General features: G+C 44.4%; 2 protein-coding genes across 2 annotated transcripts in view; one reads left to right on the top strand and one right to left on the bottom strand.

Annotated features, from left to right (window-relative positions):
* Window positions 1–7,440: 7,440 nt before the first annotated feature.
* ASZ1 (ankyrin repeat, SAM and basic leucine zipper domain containing 1) overlaps window positions 7,441–17,412 on the bottom strand; it is a gene marked incomplete at its 5' end in the record, with an annotated part of 31,508 nt that continues 21,536 nt past the window's right edge. Inside the window, 3 exons of the mRNA XM_008945068.1 lie at window positions 7,441–7,587; window positions 9,371–9,484; window positions 9,903–10,008. Coding sequence (XP_008943316.1) covers window positions 7,441–7,587; window positions 9,371–9,484; window positions 9,903–10,008 — 367 coding nt within the window. The remainder of the gene's footprint in view (window positions 7,588–9,370; window positions 9,485–9,902; window positions 10,009–17,412) is intronic.
* On the top strand, window positions 13,144–13,482 carry LOC103777513 (complement C1q tumor necrosis factor-related protein 5-like). Its single transcript, XM_008945067.1, has one exon. It carries the CDS (start codon window positions 13,144–13,146, stop codon window positions 13,480–13,482), a length of 339 nt encoding a protein of 112 aa, XP_008943315.1.

Consider the following 17,412-nt stretch of genomic DNA (forward strand, 5'->3'; position numbering starts at 1 on the left):
CGGGGCGGGGGGAGCCGCCGCGCCGCACGCCCTGCCCCGAGAGCCGGGGGAGCCGGCCGGGAGCAGATTCAAGAATTTAGCAGATTTTAAACTTGATGTCAGCTCTGTAGGGCGAAGGCAGGATGACAGGTGTTCCAAGCCACCGTAACCGCACGGGGATGCCCGCGCAGCCCTCGGTGGCTGTGACAGACTCTGAGGCTGCCAAGGAGCTTAGGGACTGCACAGTGCTTGCTCCTAAAAGATGTCTTCAGTCGTCAGCTCCAGGTAAAATCCTGGGAAAGCAAGGAAGTACCCTCTGAGAACTGCTCTTCAGGCAGCACATCACAGCCACGACTGTGTGCAGAGAAGACATCACCCTTCCAGGCTGTTGCTCAGTATGATTTCTTGCAATCACAGACATACAACCAGGTGTAAGCACATGGTGTTTCAGAAAGAAAATGAAAAACGTAGAACTGTATCAGCATTTGAGGTGGTAACATTCACCCAGTTACCAATTTAACGGGAAAAAACCCTAACACCCAGCCAAAACCCAAATGCGCCTACAGAAACCAACCAACCAACCATCCTTCCAATATTAGAATAGCTTTGGGCTGCTAAGACTTTGGGTTAAGGGCAGTTAAAGCTTGGACAACATTACTGCTTCTCCAGCACTACTACTTGTAGAGGCAACTACAGTTCCAGTTACTAATTCCAGCAGGTCTTTAAAGCAACTGATGAGCATTTGACACCAATTTGATGAAGTGCTATCAACGTGTGAAACAACACACTCCAATTTTCAGGTGCTGGCCAACTTCAGTTTCTGAGGCTTAGGAGATAGGCCTTGGATCACTTAGCAGGGGAGAGAAAGAGACAATACCAGGGAGAGGGGGGAGAGGGCAGAGAATACCAGCGGTATTTTAGACCCCTCTGAGCAGAGACTACAGCCCTCCCTGCTACCAGCCTTCTCAGGCTTGCAATAAAAAGTCGACCCATTTGGTTTTCTGAGATACCCTTTGGTATTAGCAAGGGCTCTTTTACCTGTGGCAACCCCACCTTTCAGCTCATGAATGTCATCCTCTTCCTCTCCAGAGTGGTCATTTACCACATCTGCATTCCAGCTTCACTGCTGTGCAGGTTCCTTCTCGGAGCCCTACGCCGTGTGCTGACCTCACAGGAGTTCCCCTTGGCTCCCTCCGCTCAGCCCGTTAGCCGCTCGCTCAGGGTGCAGGGCCGGGCGAGGCAGAAGGGGCTCTGCCCTACCGGCTGTGCAGGGCAAGGGCTGGATAACGGGGGCTGCAGGCGTGGCTTCTGTGAAAACCTGCTAGGAGCTTTCCCCATGTCTGACAGAGCCCGTGCCAGCTGGCTCCACGATGGGCCTGCTGCTGGCAAAGGCCGAGCCCATCAGTGATGGTGGTAGCACCTCTGTGATAACATATTCCAGAGTGAAAAAAACTGCTGCGAACAACGGCAGCAGAGGGAGGGGTGAGAACACATGAAAAAACTCTGCAGACGCCAAGGTCAGCGAGGGAGGGGGAAGAGGCACTTCTGGCAGCAGAGACTCCCCTGAAGCCCATGGTGAAGAATACGGAGAGGCAGGCTATGCCCCTGCTGCTCCTGGGGGGGCATGGTGGAGCAGAAACCCCACTGCCGACTGTGGGGGCTGCAGCCTGTGGAGGACCCCAGGCCAGAGCAGGTGGATGCTCAACAGTCTATGACCCCATGGGAGCCTGTTCTAGAGCGGGCTCCTGGTGAGACCTGTGGCCTTGTGGAGAGTAGCCCACAATGGAGCAGGTTTGCTGGCAGGACATGTGACCCCCCAGGGGACCCATACTGGAGCAGTCAGTTCCTGAAGGACTACACCCCACGAAAGGGACCAACGCTGGAGCTGCTTGTGAAGAACTGTAACCTGTGGGAAGGACCCATGATGGAGAAGTTCATGGAGGACTGCCTCCCATGGGTGGGATCCCACGCTGGAGCAGACTGTGAGGTGCCCTACTCAGCAGAAACAATGTGTGAGGAACTGACTGCAACCCCCATTCCTCATCCCCTAGCACTGCTGCAGGGGAGGAGGCAGAGAAAGTCAGGAGGAGTAAAGCTAAGCCTGGGAAGAAGAGATAGAGGGAAAGTGTTTTATGGTTTTATTTCTCATTCTCCTGAAGCTGATCTGATATGCAATAAATGAATTTACCCCAGTTGTCTGTTGTCTCTGTGATGGCAATGGGTGAGTGCTCTCTCCCTGTCCTTATCTCAACCCACGAGCCTTGTGTTGTGCTTTCTCTTCCCTGTCCAGCTGAGGGGGGGGAGTAACGTAGGTTTAGTGGGCACCTGGCGTCCAGCCAGGGTCAACCCACCACAGGGACCTCCTCCAGTCCAACTCCCTGCTCAAGGCAGTCTGTTTCTCACAGACGTGTCCAGTTTCAAGTACCTCCAAGGACACAAAAACTAGAACCTCTCTGGGCAACCTGCTCTAGTGTCTTGACCCAGGATTAATATTTTTTTTCCCCTTTTTGTTCAAATGGGTTTTCAGTTTGTGTCCATTTCCTTCTGGCCTGCCCCTGGACGCCACTGAGAAAGCTCCTGGCTCCATCTTCATTCCTCCTCCAGGTATTGATACATATGGATAAGATGCCCCAGAGCCTTCTCTTCTCCAGGCTGAACAAACCCAGCTCTCTCACCCTCTCCAATGTGGCTCACACCATCCAAGCCCTTCAGCGTCTTCATGGTTCTTCACTGGACTTACTCCAGTCCATCTGTGTCCCTCTTGTACTAGGGAGCCAAGGACTGGACCCAGTGAGCCAGCTGTGGCCTCCCCAGCACTGAGGGGAGAAGGATGACACCCTCGACCTGCAGTTGATGTGATGCTGTTCCTGATGCAGCCCTGGAGAGACTGTGGGCCTCCCTCGCTCCAAGCGCAGACTGGACTTACAAAGCTGCATGTGCCTTCAACAAGAGTATGATGCACACACAGTTCCTCATCCAGTCAAGAAATTGTGCCACGTGCAATACAGGTGACAGCAGAGCAGCCAGGAACACTGAGAGCCCAATTCTTTGAATACATACCTTATCAAATTGAGCTGAGGTTTTTCAATGCAGTAGTAAAAATAGCGTGTTTAAACCTGCATTTCTGTCTTAAAATACCGCGGTCAGGAAAGCTGAAGGCATGGAAGGCTCAGTGGAGAAGAATAAAGAAGGAAAAACTCCACCAAACCCTTAAGTAGAAAGCATCTTGCATATATATATGACAGTCAGTAGCACAGCTTAACAGAAAAAGAACTGAAAAATCTTCCCAGAGGTAACTCCCACCTCCATGGACTATGGCCGTATATGTTACATGAGACTGCAGCCTCTGAATCAGGATAAAACCAAAAAGTCACTTAAGAGCTACTAAAGCTGGGAAGGACACGTATGACATTGTTCATTTAATGCCAGTAACAACACATTTCATACCTCTCTGCTTGCTGTTTCTGGTCAGTAAGCTCCACAGCCCCATTACCTGGAAATTCCTGTTTCTAGAATAGAAATTTCCAAATAGACATTTCCTTCATACCTCCAGAACCAGGAAGTGGCTTTAGAAGTCTTTTGAAGCAGACATCTGCAGCTACAATACCTGCTGGACCTTCAAGGCTTTTTATCCACACAGGAAGGTGTATGAATAACACCCCGAGGAAGCAGGCAGCTAACATGGACAAGCTATGGATCACTTGGTTGCCCTTTCATGACAGAGGGTAAGGTGGACTTATTCAGTTTATTCCAAAAGAGACTTGTTTAGTCTCTTAAACAAGGCTGAAGACTCAAAATCTTCCACCTCGTAAGGCCCAAAGCAACATCTGTAGTGAGTTGCTAGTAACAAGAAGCTTTATTTGGAAAGGATGACCTGTAACTTTTGCAGAACTGCTGGAACAGAGAAGGCAAATGCAAGCAAACACCTCCTCACACCTGGGAGCAAGTTGCAGCTTCGGGAAGCACCTGAGGGATGTTCAGAGATGGCAAGGGGAAGAGGAATAAACTTCACAGCTCAGGCTTAAATCTTGTCCCCAGCAAGGCAGCTGGATGAAGTCAAAGAAGAAAAAATGAACACAGTACGTCTCTAAGTCAGTGGAGAATGTAGTGGAAAAGGTCAGTCTCTCCCTTTCAGAATGCACATACCCAAAATGACCATCTACTATTTGCTACTGGTACCCTACAGGAATTATTTGGCCACACCTTATGACAGGCCAGTTACTCCAGAAATCAAATTTTTTAAAGAACACAGCAAATCCCAAAGCACACGAAGAGACACAACACACACAACCTGCCGTTTATCTTAGACAGGACAAATTAGAAACAAAAATTCTCTAGGTTCTCCCAGATCTCCAGGGGATCACCTAAGGCCCTAATTTTACATAACAGTCTAAAGATTCAGAAAAGGCTATTTCATGAATATTCAACCACATCAAGAGAAGTTAGGTATCCAATGGTACTGCAAGTAGGAACCTCACCGTATCTGTAAGCGGCTATCTGCAGGATTTGGCCCCGGGTGCACCCACTCAACCCTCCCACATCTGGATTTGCACTACTGTCAGAGGAGAACAATACCTCCCAGGGCTGGAGGCTTACCTGCTTAATGTATGCAAAGCTCTTTAGCATTCTCCTCCAATCCCCTCATAGATATGCAAATCATTGTATCCTCACTGTTCTGGGATAATGACTTTAATTTGATGGCTTATGGAAGGAGGCCTCTCAGCAGGGACATTTTCATCTGAAGGCTCCCTGACCGAGTGCTGGTGGGGGCCAGAATTTTGGCAGTGTTGCTCAGGGGCAAGATGCTGAAGGAATCTCTTTCTTCGCTTCCTGCCCTATCACAACCATATTGTGATACCTTCTCAAACAGAGAATTTGAAAGAGGCACTGGAACAACATGAAAGTGAATAAAGGACCTTGAAATTCATTGTTTAAGCCTGCGTTTGGAATCTGAACAGGAACACGCAGATTTTATGATATGGTAGCCTAAAATAAATCCTTGTTTGGCTCTTAACATATCCTACTCATGCAATACTGAGATAAAATTAATGAGACAGCTCAAAATGGCTGCTCCAAGACCTTTCTACTCAAGCACAGTTTATACCTTTTTGAACACTATTCTGCTTGGCCAAAAGCCTAGAGTTTAACCCAAACACTGTTCACGTGTGCATTTGCAATCCTGACTGTAACCTCTGACTTGTTTCTGTAAAGGATATTTTATTGTAACTCTGAAACTGGAAAAAAATTACCAGCCAGCCATCACACATTATTTTTTCCCTCACAGGTATTTTACACTGATGGTGTCATTCAAATTGTCATGCCTACAGTTTACTTAAATGTTGATATAGCTTTTCTGGAGTAGATTTCCTATTCAGCTGCAAGGCCTCCAAGGTTAGCTTAACAGGCCTCCACATAAGCATGTATTTTCTCCAAATTCATAGAGAAAAATAATTTACATTTTTGTCTCAAATGACAGGGTCTACTGGTGGTAGGCAAATGCATCTCCTGACATGGAAGCTACGTTCAGTGGCCTTTGCAGTGGCTTTGTCAACGCAAATTCTCACTGAAGTGGAGAAGGAAGGAAGAGTGAGGCAAAGTAACAGCATCCTTCCAAGTGCAGTATCACAGAAATCTTAGTAGTGGTTGAAATAATTAAACTTAACTAAAGTGAAAGTACATGTTGAAAACACAGCCTGAATATAATGTCTGCTTAGTCCCCCTCCACCTTCAAAACAAACAAAAAATAAACCAAATATGTTCACCCTACAGAAAAACCCAAAAGATGTTAGGTGTCAATGTTCTAGTATTCCTTGTGAGCCAGCCCATTATGGGGCAACTGCATGTGAACTGTATTTGAGCTTCTCAGAGGAGAAGTGCTGTGCCTACATAAGGCTCCATGTTCATGACAAGCAGTTGCAACAACACTTTATAGATCCTCCTTTTGTGACGCACAGCTTGTTAGTTTAAGATTAATTACAAAGTAATATGAAGAAAGGGAGAATTATTTTTCAAGTATTTCTTTTTCTATACTTTGTTGTTTCAAGCCAGTACACTGGTAGTATGCACGCTTTGCTTCTGCTGGCAGATGGTGGTGGGTGGGAACACAATTTGTCCCCTCTGACCCACAGCTGGGGACAGAATGGAAAAAACCCAACTGATGTTGTATTTGCCTCTGGCCTCGTCGCTCTGCAGGATGCTCCTGGTATTGAAGGAGAAATCTGGGAGGAAAGGAGGGGAAAACAACTGCACTAACAAGGAAACATACCAACACCCAACCTAGTTTTCTAAAACAAAAAGCAGAGAACAACTGTGACAGCAACTGGAGTACCAGTCAAGTTTTTATCTGCTTCTTGCTGTTCTCTGGAGAGAACATCAAAGATTAAAACTCCACACAACATCTCTGAAAATGAGAGAGAGCTAAAGCATGACACACCCACTGAGGTTTGCTTCCTTTTGTTTTATTTTGATAGAAGAATGTCTCTTATGAAATATTCAGCACTTTTAAAGATGTCTATTGAAGGCTACAAAACCATAACTGATCTGAATTAACGCCAATTCCTTTTTTTTTTTTCCAACATAGGTGGCTTGGTAACCAGATGAAACCAGGTATTAATGTTTCACTGCAGAATTACAAACAGCTATTTAAGTAGAGAAAATATCAAGAAGAAATTACTCTAGTCATGAACCTGTTGTAGTGAAAGACCAAGAAAAAAACCCCATGGTGCTATGCCTTCTAAGTTGCCTGCATGCTTATAGCAAAGGATTTCTATAACACTCTTAACCAATAAGATGAAACTCTTAACTGAAGTAAGTATCCCAAAGGAAACCAACTTCAGGCATAACTCCAGCATCACAGTTCAGTGGGAAATGACTTTTTAGGCAAAGTGTAACAAGATCTCCAGTCCCGTAACTGTGACAAAGGAAAAAAAAAAAAAAAAGCACACCTCACTGGGAAGTTTTTCACAATAGATTACTCTGAAAAACTGCAAGAGTTTATCAACACAAAAATGTTGACCTTCATCAACATAAAAATGCACAAGATACTCAGAATATTCTAAAATCTCCCAACTCCCAGAACACATCTGCATCATAATCTTAAATACAAATGTGATATAATCAGAATTATTTTCTTATGTCCTGAACAACAGCTAAGGGCAAAAATGACACTAGTAATTAATAATTACAGCTTTACGACAAAAAAAAAAAGCAGCTTTGACAAGATTTTAGACCTACAATCTACATCAAAAATAATTATGAAAAAAAACCCTTAAGATACATGTAAGTAGCAGTTCTACCTTTTAAACTTTGTTTCTAGATCAAAGCACTTAGAGGATGCAAATACTGCATATATGATGAGAAACTACACAAATTTTTACATGACTTCAGCTCAGCTGCATGCAGTGGACACAAGCATAATGTGACCAAATTTTCCAAAAGTATTCACAGCATTAAACTTAAAATTCAGGTTTTCTTTACCACTAACTTGATTACCAAGGAGAAAAAAACAAATCCCAGCAATGTTACCACTCCCATTTTCACTAATTTTCCTTCCAAGGCGGGTGCTTTTTCTGGAAATTTCACTCGGCTGGGGTCACTCCTCTGCTTATCCTGAGGCAAATGTTAAGTTCACATAAAAAAATGCAGTAAAGGAACAAAGTTAGTGTGAAAGCTTCTTAAGTATGTGATAAATGTACCCACTCCTAAGAATCTGCATGCATCTAGGACTGGTATTATTTCTCACTTCCTCTGCCCTACTTCAACTGAAATAAACATGTGTGAGCTTTATCTTACCTGATGCTCAGTCATTCAGTAACATATATTGGAAAAATAAACTGTTTGTTCACAAACTTAATTTCTCAGGAGTAAAACACACTGCTAATAGATGACACAAGAAAATCTAACAAAACATTTGAACTCAAATCATATTTTAACTAAAACTTTTGCTATTTTATTACTAATACAATGGTTTATTACAAAAGCAAGTTAAATAAGTAACGGGTTAGACTTGAAATTAAAGGGAGTGGCAAGCACCATGCAAGTGCCTGCTCAAACACATGTTGAAGCTGAGTGGAGCCTTGTCATGCAGTGCAGCAGTTAGGTTCTGACTCCCTGCCTTAGCTTAGAACACTTGGAAGGCCACCTCATTTACCGTGCCTTCAAAAATTATGTGCTACAGACATAACATGTACTGCTGGCAATGTCTTCTAATGACTAAGCAAACAGTACTGAGGATTTTAAGGGAATTTATACAAACTTGTTATTCAAGAGGATTAAGTGTTTCACTTAAATTGGCACTTTTCCTCATAAATATTTCAGTTGTCTACTCATTCAAACCGCTCCATCATAAATTCAGCAGCACAACAATGTTCTGTATTAAAGCCTTCATCAGTGGAATTCATAAAACACTGCAGTAATTTAATAGAACAGGAATTACATTTTCCAAGTAATTAAAAGGCTACTGTTTAATAACACCTCCGTTTAACACTGGGTACAGAGCCACTGTGCTTCATCTTGACTATCATAAAATCTTAAGTACAGATGAAAGCAAAATCAAGTGGCACCTAACTCAGATCCACCTCCCAGCCCTTATAATTAGCCTGCAGATACAGGAGGCAAAAGTGTGTATATATACACACACACACACAATTGATTTCTGAAAAAATGGAACACAAACAGCAAAAACGTTTTTGCCACAGCACCTATCTACCACTTAAATATTTGGTGTTAAGTGATTTATTGGGAGAAGGCTGTTATATTACATGAAATTTACTTAAACTACAGGAAATGGCATTAGTAGCATTATACTCAAGGTCCGAGTTCCACATGGCTTCATTCAGCAACAGATTCCTTTCTGACACTGATGCTCCATTTACTCTATCCCATTTCTTTTACTAGCCTATTACTTAAAATGACCCCATCTGACAAGAGCATGTCATTGTGTTGGTTTGAGAATGACTGATATGGTGCTAACATGTAGCCTTGACCTCTCCCACCCTCTTCTTTTGTCACTGTAGTTATCTGGGATGCCTCCCATACAATCCATAAAACCTTAGTATCTTCTTTGTGAGTCGATAATTCCAAACAGAAGATTTCTCAATTAAGAAGTAAGAGTGTCAAGTATTCAGAGTGGCATTTATGCCACAGTGGTTGTCCAAGAGCACAGGGATACATTCCACTTAATTGTTTCCTGCAGTAGAAAGAAAAAGATTATGCCTGCCTTTGGAGGCTATCCACGCTGCTATGGAATAGTCTAGATTATTTCCCACTCTGTCCACGGGAAGGTGGAAGGGGGAAGGACTGCAAGGTCCAAGCTACAGCTGAAGAGCCTGTGGAAGAGCAAGGTATGAAACATTTCACTGATGGACACCTCATTTGTCTTGCACATACTCACCTTCTCCACCAGGTCCTTCAGTTTGGCAACTTCTTCTCCCAGCTTTTCAGCACTGCAAGCCAAGTCTTTGCAGACTTCAATAAAACTTTCAGTTGGTGCCCACTGCAGGACTATCTGTTAACAGTTACAGTTATTTGCCAGGAGTACTGTAGATTACCATTTAATATTGTTTAGTTAACACATCCTAAGATGCACTGCCAGACAAAGTTTGTAACTGTATTTATGCTGGGTTTTCATTTTATGATTTATGCACAACATCATCTACTATTTTATCAGCCTTTGTGGGAACTGTTGGCCATCTTAACTCCCCTGTAAGCAGAAATATGAAGGGATCTATCTCCTAACACAGGGTGGCTTAACTTTTGAAATAAATTATTAAAACAGTGTCCTTTAGAGAAGGAACACTGGACAGCCTTATATAAATATAATAATCAGGACAGCTGACAAGTGTTCTTATTTTTCATTTTGCAAAGTAAAATAATAGTCTAGAATACAATAATATACTCTAAGTGTTTTTTCTTTGCTTGAATACCTTGTGAGAAGTTTGCAGGAAATGCTTATTCATGGTCTGCACAGGAATGGTCAGCTTCCTACACTCTTTGTTCAACTTCTGAAGAAACCTGAGGAATTCATCCCCACTACAAAAATAGAAAATATTCCATTATTTGTTAAAGGCTGTAACTTTTTGCCAGCTAAGTATTTACCTATGTATTTGCAACATTGCCTAGTGAGTGAATCAAGACATGCAGTTTCATTTAAGAATAATAATAAAAAAAAATCCAGTGTCATTTTAACACAGGGTAGTTAAACACTACATTTAACATCTTAGCAAGTTGGGTTTGGGGGTTATTTTTGGTGTTTCTCCTTCCCCCCCACCCCCTTTGGAAAGATAGCAAATCATTAAGTTACCTGGAATATTCAGCTAGTTAAAACATGCTGAAAGCTGAAAAAGCATCACCCAAAAACTTTTGGGAACGATTCTATTAACCTCCATTTCCATTTCTAACTCTCATCAATCCTGCATTGTCAATGAAAACACCTCATGGCCTGCAGCATGAGTAATTTTGTAACACACCAGGCATACTAACTGCAAGGCTCTTTGCCCCCGTGTGTGCATACAGATCACAGTCCTGCAACACCAGAAATAGAGAATGTACAGTCAGTCTGATGCTGACACATCAACATTCCTGATCGGCAGCTTTCATTTTTGAGGAAGTTGTAGGGGAAAAAAAACCAGCACCGCTCTAGTTTGTACTTTGGAGCTAGGACTGCAATGACTAAGTTTGAGTCATTCACTCTCCAGCACAGTGGAAATAAAAAAGAATCCCGTAATACTGACTTGGCCCCTGGACTCGGAAATACATTCCTCAAAGCCTAAAATATCTGATCTTATCTAACTGAAGGAAATTTATACTTAATGCTCAAAGACAAGCAGGAAGACAAGTCTGAAAATTAGTCTGATCAGTATCTCTAAAGAAGGGAGAAAAGGACAGAAAACTTGAAGAGAGTAATTGCAGTGCTCAGTGTCTAGCTCCGTGTGACACTGACTCAGCTGGCTTTACTGGAAGCCTCAGAGTGTGTCAGTTTCAAGTCAGGGTGCTGGCCAGAAAGTCGTTGCCTTTGACCAGGCAGAGGAAGAGAGAGCAAGAAGAAGATGATCCATTTGTTCTTACCGCGTGGGGTCTCAAACCCTGCAACTCCTGAGAAGTGCCTGTATCTCCAGAGAAAGGCTTCCCCAGCCACCAGCCGTTCACCTGAGTAACAAGCAGGCTGAACACAAGGGACAGTTTCAAACTCCTACTGCAGGACTGCCCGCTATACTTAGGGAAGGATATGAACAAATTAATTCACGTCCCAGTGCTCCTCTTGTCTTCCCTAGGGCAACCTGCTGCTCACCCTAAACCCAACAGACTCGCACCACCTAACCTGCTGCTGCTTCTGATGGCAAAAAGACACACATGAAATTTGCCAAACAGCTAAACCAAGCTAGATGCCAGCATGGTGCAAGTATCTAAAAAGAGACTGAATTTAGCCCATAGAGTGTTTTCTTTCCTAGAAGATAATGACTAGCAAAGCTTTCACCCTTGCTCAGGACATCTGTGACCTGCAACACTGCTGAACTCTTAAGACTTTAATACTTAACCAGAAATACATAAAAGCATCAGTAGGAATGCTGGAGGTTAAAACCAAGACTGTGCATGGTTTATATGAAGATGGGGAATTAAGAAATCCTATTAGTTTGTTATTATAAAATAAGTTACTATTTATTTTAGAACAAAATAACTGAACTGAGTATTTAGGGTAAAAAACCCAAACATTAAACAAAATAATCACATCTGGAGACAGTCTGAAAGTTTCTCTCACGTTACTATCGTCAAGGCACGCTCATGAAAATTTCCTTCTACTTAGGTAACTTTTTAGCTGGCTAGGATCAGTTATGCCACTTTCTGTCTTTTATCACAAAGGAAATTATTTTTATGAATTCTGGAAGGATTCTCGGCAAAAATAAAGTATGACACAGGCATGAAATTAGGAGAAAAAAAAAAGAAAACTTTCATACTTCTCATACTTATTATATCAATAATAGTTCTTAAAAATATTTTAATAGAATTTTTTATCTGTTGCAGTGATAAGCTTCTTGTATTTGTAAATGGAAATAATGTTTTCAAAAAAATAATCACTTTCTAAAAAAGAATTAATGGCTGTCAAAACACCAGTGGCTAAATAGTGCTAGACACTCTGTGAGTTTATAATCAATCAGTTCAACATTTTCTACTATGTTAGTTTTTCTATGACTTGATGACTGATTTTCCTTCTCCCAGAATGACTTTGAGCAAGTGGGAAGTAAAATCTTTATATACCAGCATGTAAACATAGCCTATGATTTTAGTCTCAAGGTCAGATTCCTAAAATACATGTCAAGCTATTTTCTAGAAAAGTATGCAGTGCTTGCCATAACTGAAACACGATCATATTTTGTGCATTTCCATTTTTAATCAATTATTTTCTGTTTTTGAGAACTAAGTATGATCTGAACCCATACTGTACTAGGGATTAGGCACGTCACTGGTGTGTGAGACCGTACCAGACATTGTGTGGGGTTTTTATTGTATTGGGCCACAAGTGGAGTTAACTGCTAACTTTTTGGATATCTTCACTTATTCCCTCTGTTGAAAATTTTAAACTGAAAAAAGCACATGTTTCTAGCATAAAAATCCTTGAGGCTCAAACTGGGCAAAGTCCTCAAACTGCAGCTAATTATTCTGTGCTGAAGACTCAACATCCTTTCCTACAGGTGCCTAACTTGGATAACTAGACACCCAGAGGCCTGGCCTACTACCTCAGCTAAGCAGCAAAGCCTCTGTCCTAACAGGAGTGGCTCAGGGGCTGATGGAGTGTTTACAGTGTGCCCACATCACACGTATGTCTCCTCCTGCACAGGGGAACTGTAGCTCCTCAGTCTCACAGCACACATACGAGTTTGCACCTGCATTCTCTTCTGAAAGTACACACTTGTTTTGATGGAGAAATTTCACAGACTAGAAGCAGCACCTAGATCCTGTGTTAAGACATGAACACCCTGCTCTCTCAAACCACCTCAGTCATTTAAGAGCTTCCCCAAATTTCCTGCATGTCCTCCCACATCCTGCAGCTTCAACTTAGCATCATGCTGCACAAACGCACCTCAAGCAGGCTGCAAAGTTTGCTCTGTGAAGGCACAGTAATGGACAGAGGCCCAGCGCCCGCACCAGCGGCGATCGGTGCCCGCAGGGATGACGAGATGGGAGCAGAGCACGACGAGAGACTCGTGCAGCCCTGGCACAGAAGGGCGCCCTGGCACAGAAGGGCACCGTGGCACAGAAGGGCACCCTGGCACAGAAGGGCACCCTGGCACAGAAGGGCGCCCTGGCACAGAAGGGCACCGTGGCACAGAAGGGCGCCCTGGCACAGAAGGGCGCCCTGGCACAGAAGGGCGCCCTGGCAGGACGGCAGCACGGCCTGACGGCCGACACGCGGTGTCGGTGCGATGCAGCTGCTTCCGAGGGATGGCGACACTGCAGAATGAAGTTGAACCCAAACACATTCTGCAGCCCAATGAACGACACAACTAGCCAAGAGTCTAGCCTTATGGTATCCAAAGGATCCAGACAGCTCTCCCCAGTATTTTGGAGAGGGAAGAAATACCCAAGAGACTATACAAGTATAAGAGGTATTGCAGAGCTGATGCTTAAGGCTGTAAGAAACAACCTATAATGGAAGAAATACCATGTTGGAATGTAAGTGTGAAGGAGTACCACTTTCTTAAAAAAAGTTCCCTTATAAATCTATTTCTACTGATACATGTAATCTATGAAAAGGAAAATATCTTCTGAAGTTCTTCATTTTTAACATAAACAAATTGAGGTCTTCTGAAGCCAGTTAAAACTGCTTCCAGTGGAAGAGAAAAATAAGGAAAAAAATCCTGAATCTATACAGAAGTCACACTTAAGATTTGAAAGGCTCAGAGGGCAGGGTCCAAGAGGGCAGTGCTCATGCCTTCACATCCAACAGGGAATAAGACAGGCCAACCAGAGCAACCACAAATGCTCCTTAGTTGCCTTCCAAGATGAGAGCCAGCAGACCAGCCACCTCCAGGGTGTGTATAGTTATGGTGGTGCCTCTTGCACCCTCCAAGGGAGCCCGCAGGCTCGGTTACATCTCTGAGCTGCCTGTACACCAACACACGTAGCACGGGGAATAAACAGGAAGACCTGGAGGGCTGGGTGTGGTCGCAGGGCCATGACCTCATTGCAGTTGCACAGACAGGGTGGGATAGCTCACATGGCTGGAACACTGCCATGGACACCTGTGTAACTTTTGGAAAGCCAGGCCAGCAAGGTGAGGCAGTGGAGTTGCTCTTTACGTGAGAGAGCAACTGGAACGTACTGAGCTCTGCCTAAGGGGGCATGAAGAATGAGTCAAGAGCTTACAGGTGAGAACTAAGGGGCGGGCTAATAGGAGTGACACTGCTGTGGGTATTTATTATAGGCCACCTGACCAGGAAGAGAGAGTCAATGAGGCCTTCTACAGGCAGCTAGAAGTAGCCTCACAATCACGGGCCCTGGTGCTCATGGGGGACTTCAACCACCCTGGTATTTGCTGGAAAGGCCACACAGCTAGTCACACAGAGCCCAGCATGTTCCTGCAGAGCACTGGTAACTTTTTGATACACATGGTGTAAGAGCCAACAAGGAGAGGTGTGCTGCTGGACCCTGTACTAACAAACAAAGCTCCGGCTGGGTATGTGAAAGCTGGGGCCAGCCTTGGCTGCAGTGACCATAAGATGGTGGAGTTCAGGGTCCTATGTGGAAGCAGCAGGTCAGTAAAGGTGATTGCAGCCCTGGACTTCAGAAGGGCTAACTCTGACCTCTTCAAAGACTTGCTTGGAGGAATCCCATGGGTTAGGGCTCTAAGAAGAAGGGGGGCAGAGAATGGGCAAGAAAGCATCACTTCGTCTAAGCTCAAGATCAGTGCATCCCCGTGAGTGAGAAACCAAGCAAAGAAGGCAGGAGACATGCATGGATGTGCAAGGAGCTTCTTGAAAAACTCAAATGGGAGAGAATGTGGAAAAAGGGACTGGCACTTTGGGAGGAATATAGGAATACCGTCAGAGTACACAAGACTGTAACAAGGAAGGCTAAGGCCCACTTGGAATGAAATCTGGTAAGGGAGGTCAAACACAACAAGAAGGGCTTCTTCAAGTACAATAAGGAAGAAGTAGGATGAGAGGAAATGGCCTCAAGTTGCGCCAGGGGAGGTTTTGATTGGATATGAGGAAGAATTTCTTCTCTGAGAAAGTGGTAAGGCACTGGAACAGGCTGCCCAGGAAGGTGGTGGAGTCACCATCCCTGGAGGTGTTCAAAAAACAAGGAGATGTAGCACTTGAGGGTGTGGTCTAGTGGTTAGGAAAATGTTGGGAGGAAGGTTGGACTTGATGATCCTAGTGGTCCTTTCTAACCATAGTGATTCTATGATTCTAACTCCATCAGCAGGGAAAGGAAGACTATGGAAAATGTGAATCTACTGCTGAATGAGGTGGGTGCCCTGGTGATAGAGCATACAGAGAATGGTGAGTTACTGAATGCCTTCTTTGCTTCAGTCTTTACTGTTAAGTCCAGCCCTCAGGAGTCCCAGTCCCTGGAGATAAAAAAAAAATCTGGAAGAAGGAATTCTCCCCCACAAATCCATGGGTGTCTATGGGATGCATCCACAAGTGCTGAGGGAGCTGGCTGATGTTATTGCTAAGCCAATCTCCATCATCTTTGAAAGGGCATGGAGAACAGGAGAGGTGCCTGAGGACTGGAGGAAAGTCAATGTCACTCCAGTCTTCAAAAAAGGACAGGAAGAAGGACCCGAGAAACTACAGGTCAGTCAGCCTCACCTCCACCCCGGAAAGGTGATGGAACAGCTCATTTTAGAAACTACAGGCCAGTCAGCCTCACCTCCACCCCTGGAAAGGTGATGGAACAGCTCATTCTGGAGGTCATTTCTAAGCATGTGAAGGAAAAGAAGGTTATGCAGAGTAGTCAGCATGGATTAATCAAGGGGCAATCATGTCTGACCAATCTGATAGCCTTCTAGGATCATGTGGCTAGCTGGGTAGATGAGGGGAGAACAGTGGACGTTGTCTACCTTGACTTTGGCAAGGTTTTTGACACTGTCTGCCATTACATCCTTGCAGATATGCTCAAGAAGTATGGGTTAGATGAGTGGACTGTGAGATGGACTGAGAACAGGCTAAACAACAGAGCTCAGAGGGTTGGGATCAGCAGTGCAGAGTCCAGCTGGAGGCCTGTTGCTAGTGGTGTTCCCCAGGGGTCAGTGCTGGGTCCAGCCTTGTTCAACATATTCATTAACTGATACTAGTTAATGATTTAGATGAAGGGATGGAGTCTACCCTCAGCAAGTTTGATACAAAGCTGGGAGGAGTGGCTGACACACCAGAAGGCTGTGCTGTCATTCAGCAAGGCCTGGCCAGGCTGGAGAGCTGGGCAGAGAGGAATCTAATGAAGTTCAACATGGGCACGTGTAGGGTCCTACACCTGGGGCAGAACAACCTCATGCACCAGCACAGGTTACAGGATGGCCTGCTGGAAGGCAGCTCTAGGAGAAGGACCTGGAAGTCTTGATGCACAACTAGTCAACCATGGGCCAGCAGTGTGCTCCTGTGGCCAAGGTGGCCAATGGTATCCTGGGGTGTGTTTAGAAGGGTGTGACCAGCAGGTCGAGGGAGGTTCTCCTCCCCCTCTGCTCTACCCAAGTCAGGCCACATCAAGAGTACTGTGTTGAGTTCTGGGCTCCCCATTTCAAGAGAGACAAGGAACTACATGAGAGAGTCCAACAGAGGGCTACAAAGATGATTAGTGGTCTGAAGCACCACTCTTAGGAGGAAAGGCTGAGAGACCTGGGTCTATTCAGCCTGGAGAAGAGAAGACAGAGGGGATCTTACCCATACTTACAAATATCTAATGGACAGGTGGTCAAGAGGATGGTTCCCAACAACAGGACAAAGGGCAATGGACACAAACTGGAACACAGTAAGTTTAATCTGAATATGAGGAAAAAGTTCCTTCCTTTGAGGGTGACAGAGCATTGGAACAGGCTGCTCAGAGAAGTTGTGGAGTCTGCTTCTCTGGAGATATTAAAAACGTGCCTGGACATGATATTGTGCAACCTGCTCTACCTGGATCTGCTTTGGCAGGGTGGTTGGACCAGATGACCTCCAGAGGTCTCTTCCAACCCCTATCATTCTGCAATTCTGTGATTTAAGATAGACATGTAGAAGTAATTAATTTCTCAGTTGAAAGTTAAAGCCCAGAAATTTTATGCACTTCTCCCTCTCACACATCTCTTACATCTAACAGAGCCTGCATTGTCTATAGACACACTGGGGAATTACAGAGACCACATCATCTGGGGTTTTTAAGGGTCCATGACACTCCTGAAGCACGGAGAAGCAAGGAGGGCAAGTTCCCTCCCATTTGCACAGAGAAATAAATTTA

Source organism: Merops nubicus, unplaced genomic scaffold, assembly GCF_000691845.1.
Source record: "Merops nubicus isolate BGI_N331 unplaced genomic scaffold, ASM69184v1 scaffold3548, whole genome shotgun sequence".
NCBI classification, from domain to species: Eukaryota; Metazoa; Chordata; class Aves; order Coraciiformes; family Meropidae; genus Merops; species Merops nubicus.

What these genes read in the sequence shown, in the direction of transcription:
- LOC103777513 (XM_008945067.1), top strand. Translation starts at nt 13,144, where the DNA reads ATGACGAGATGGGAGCAGAGCACGACGAGAGACTCGTGCAGCCCTGGC.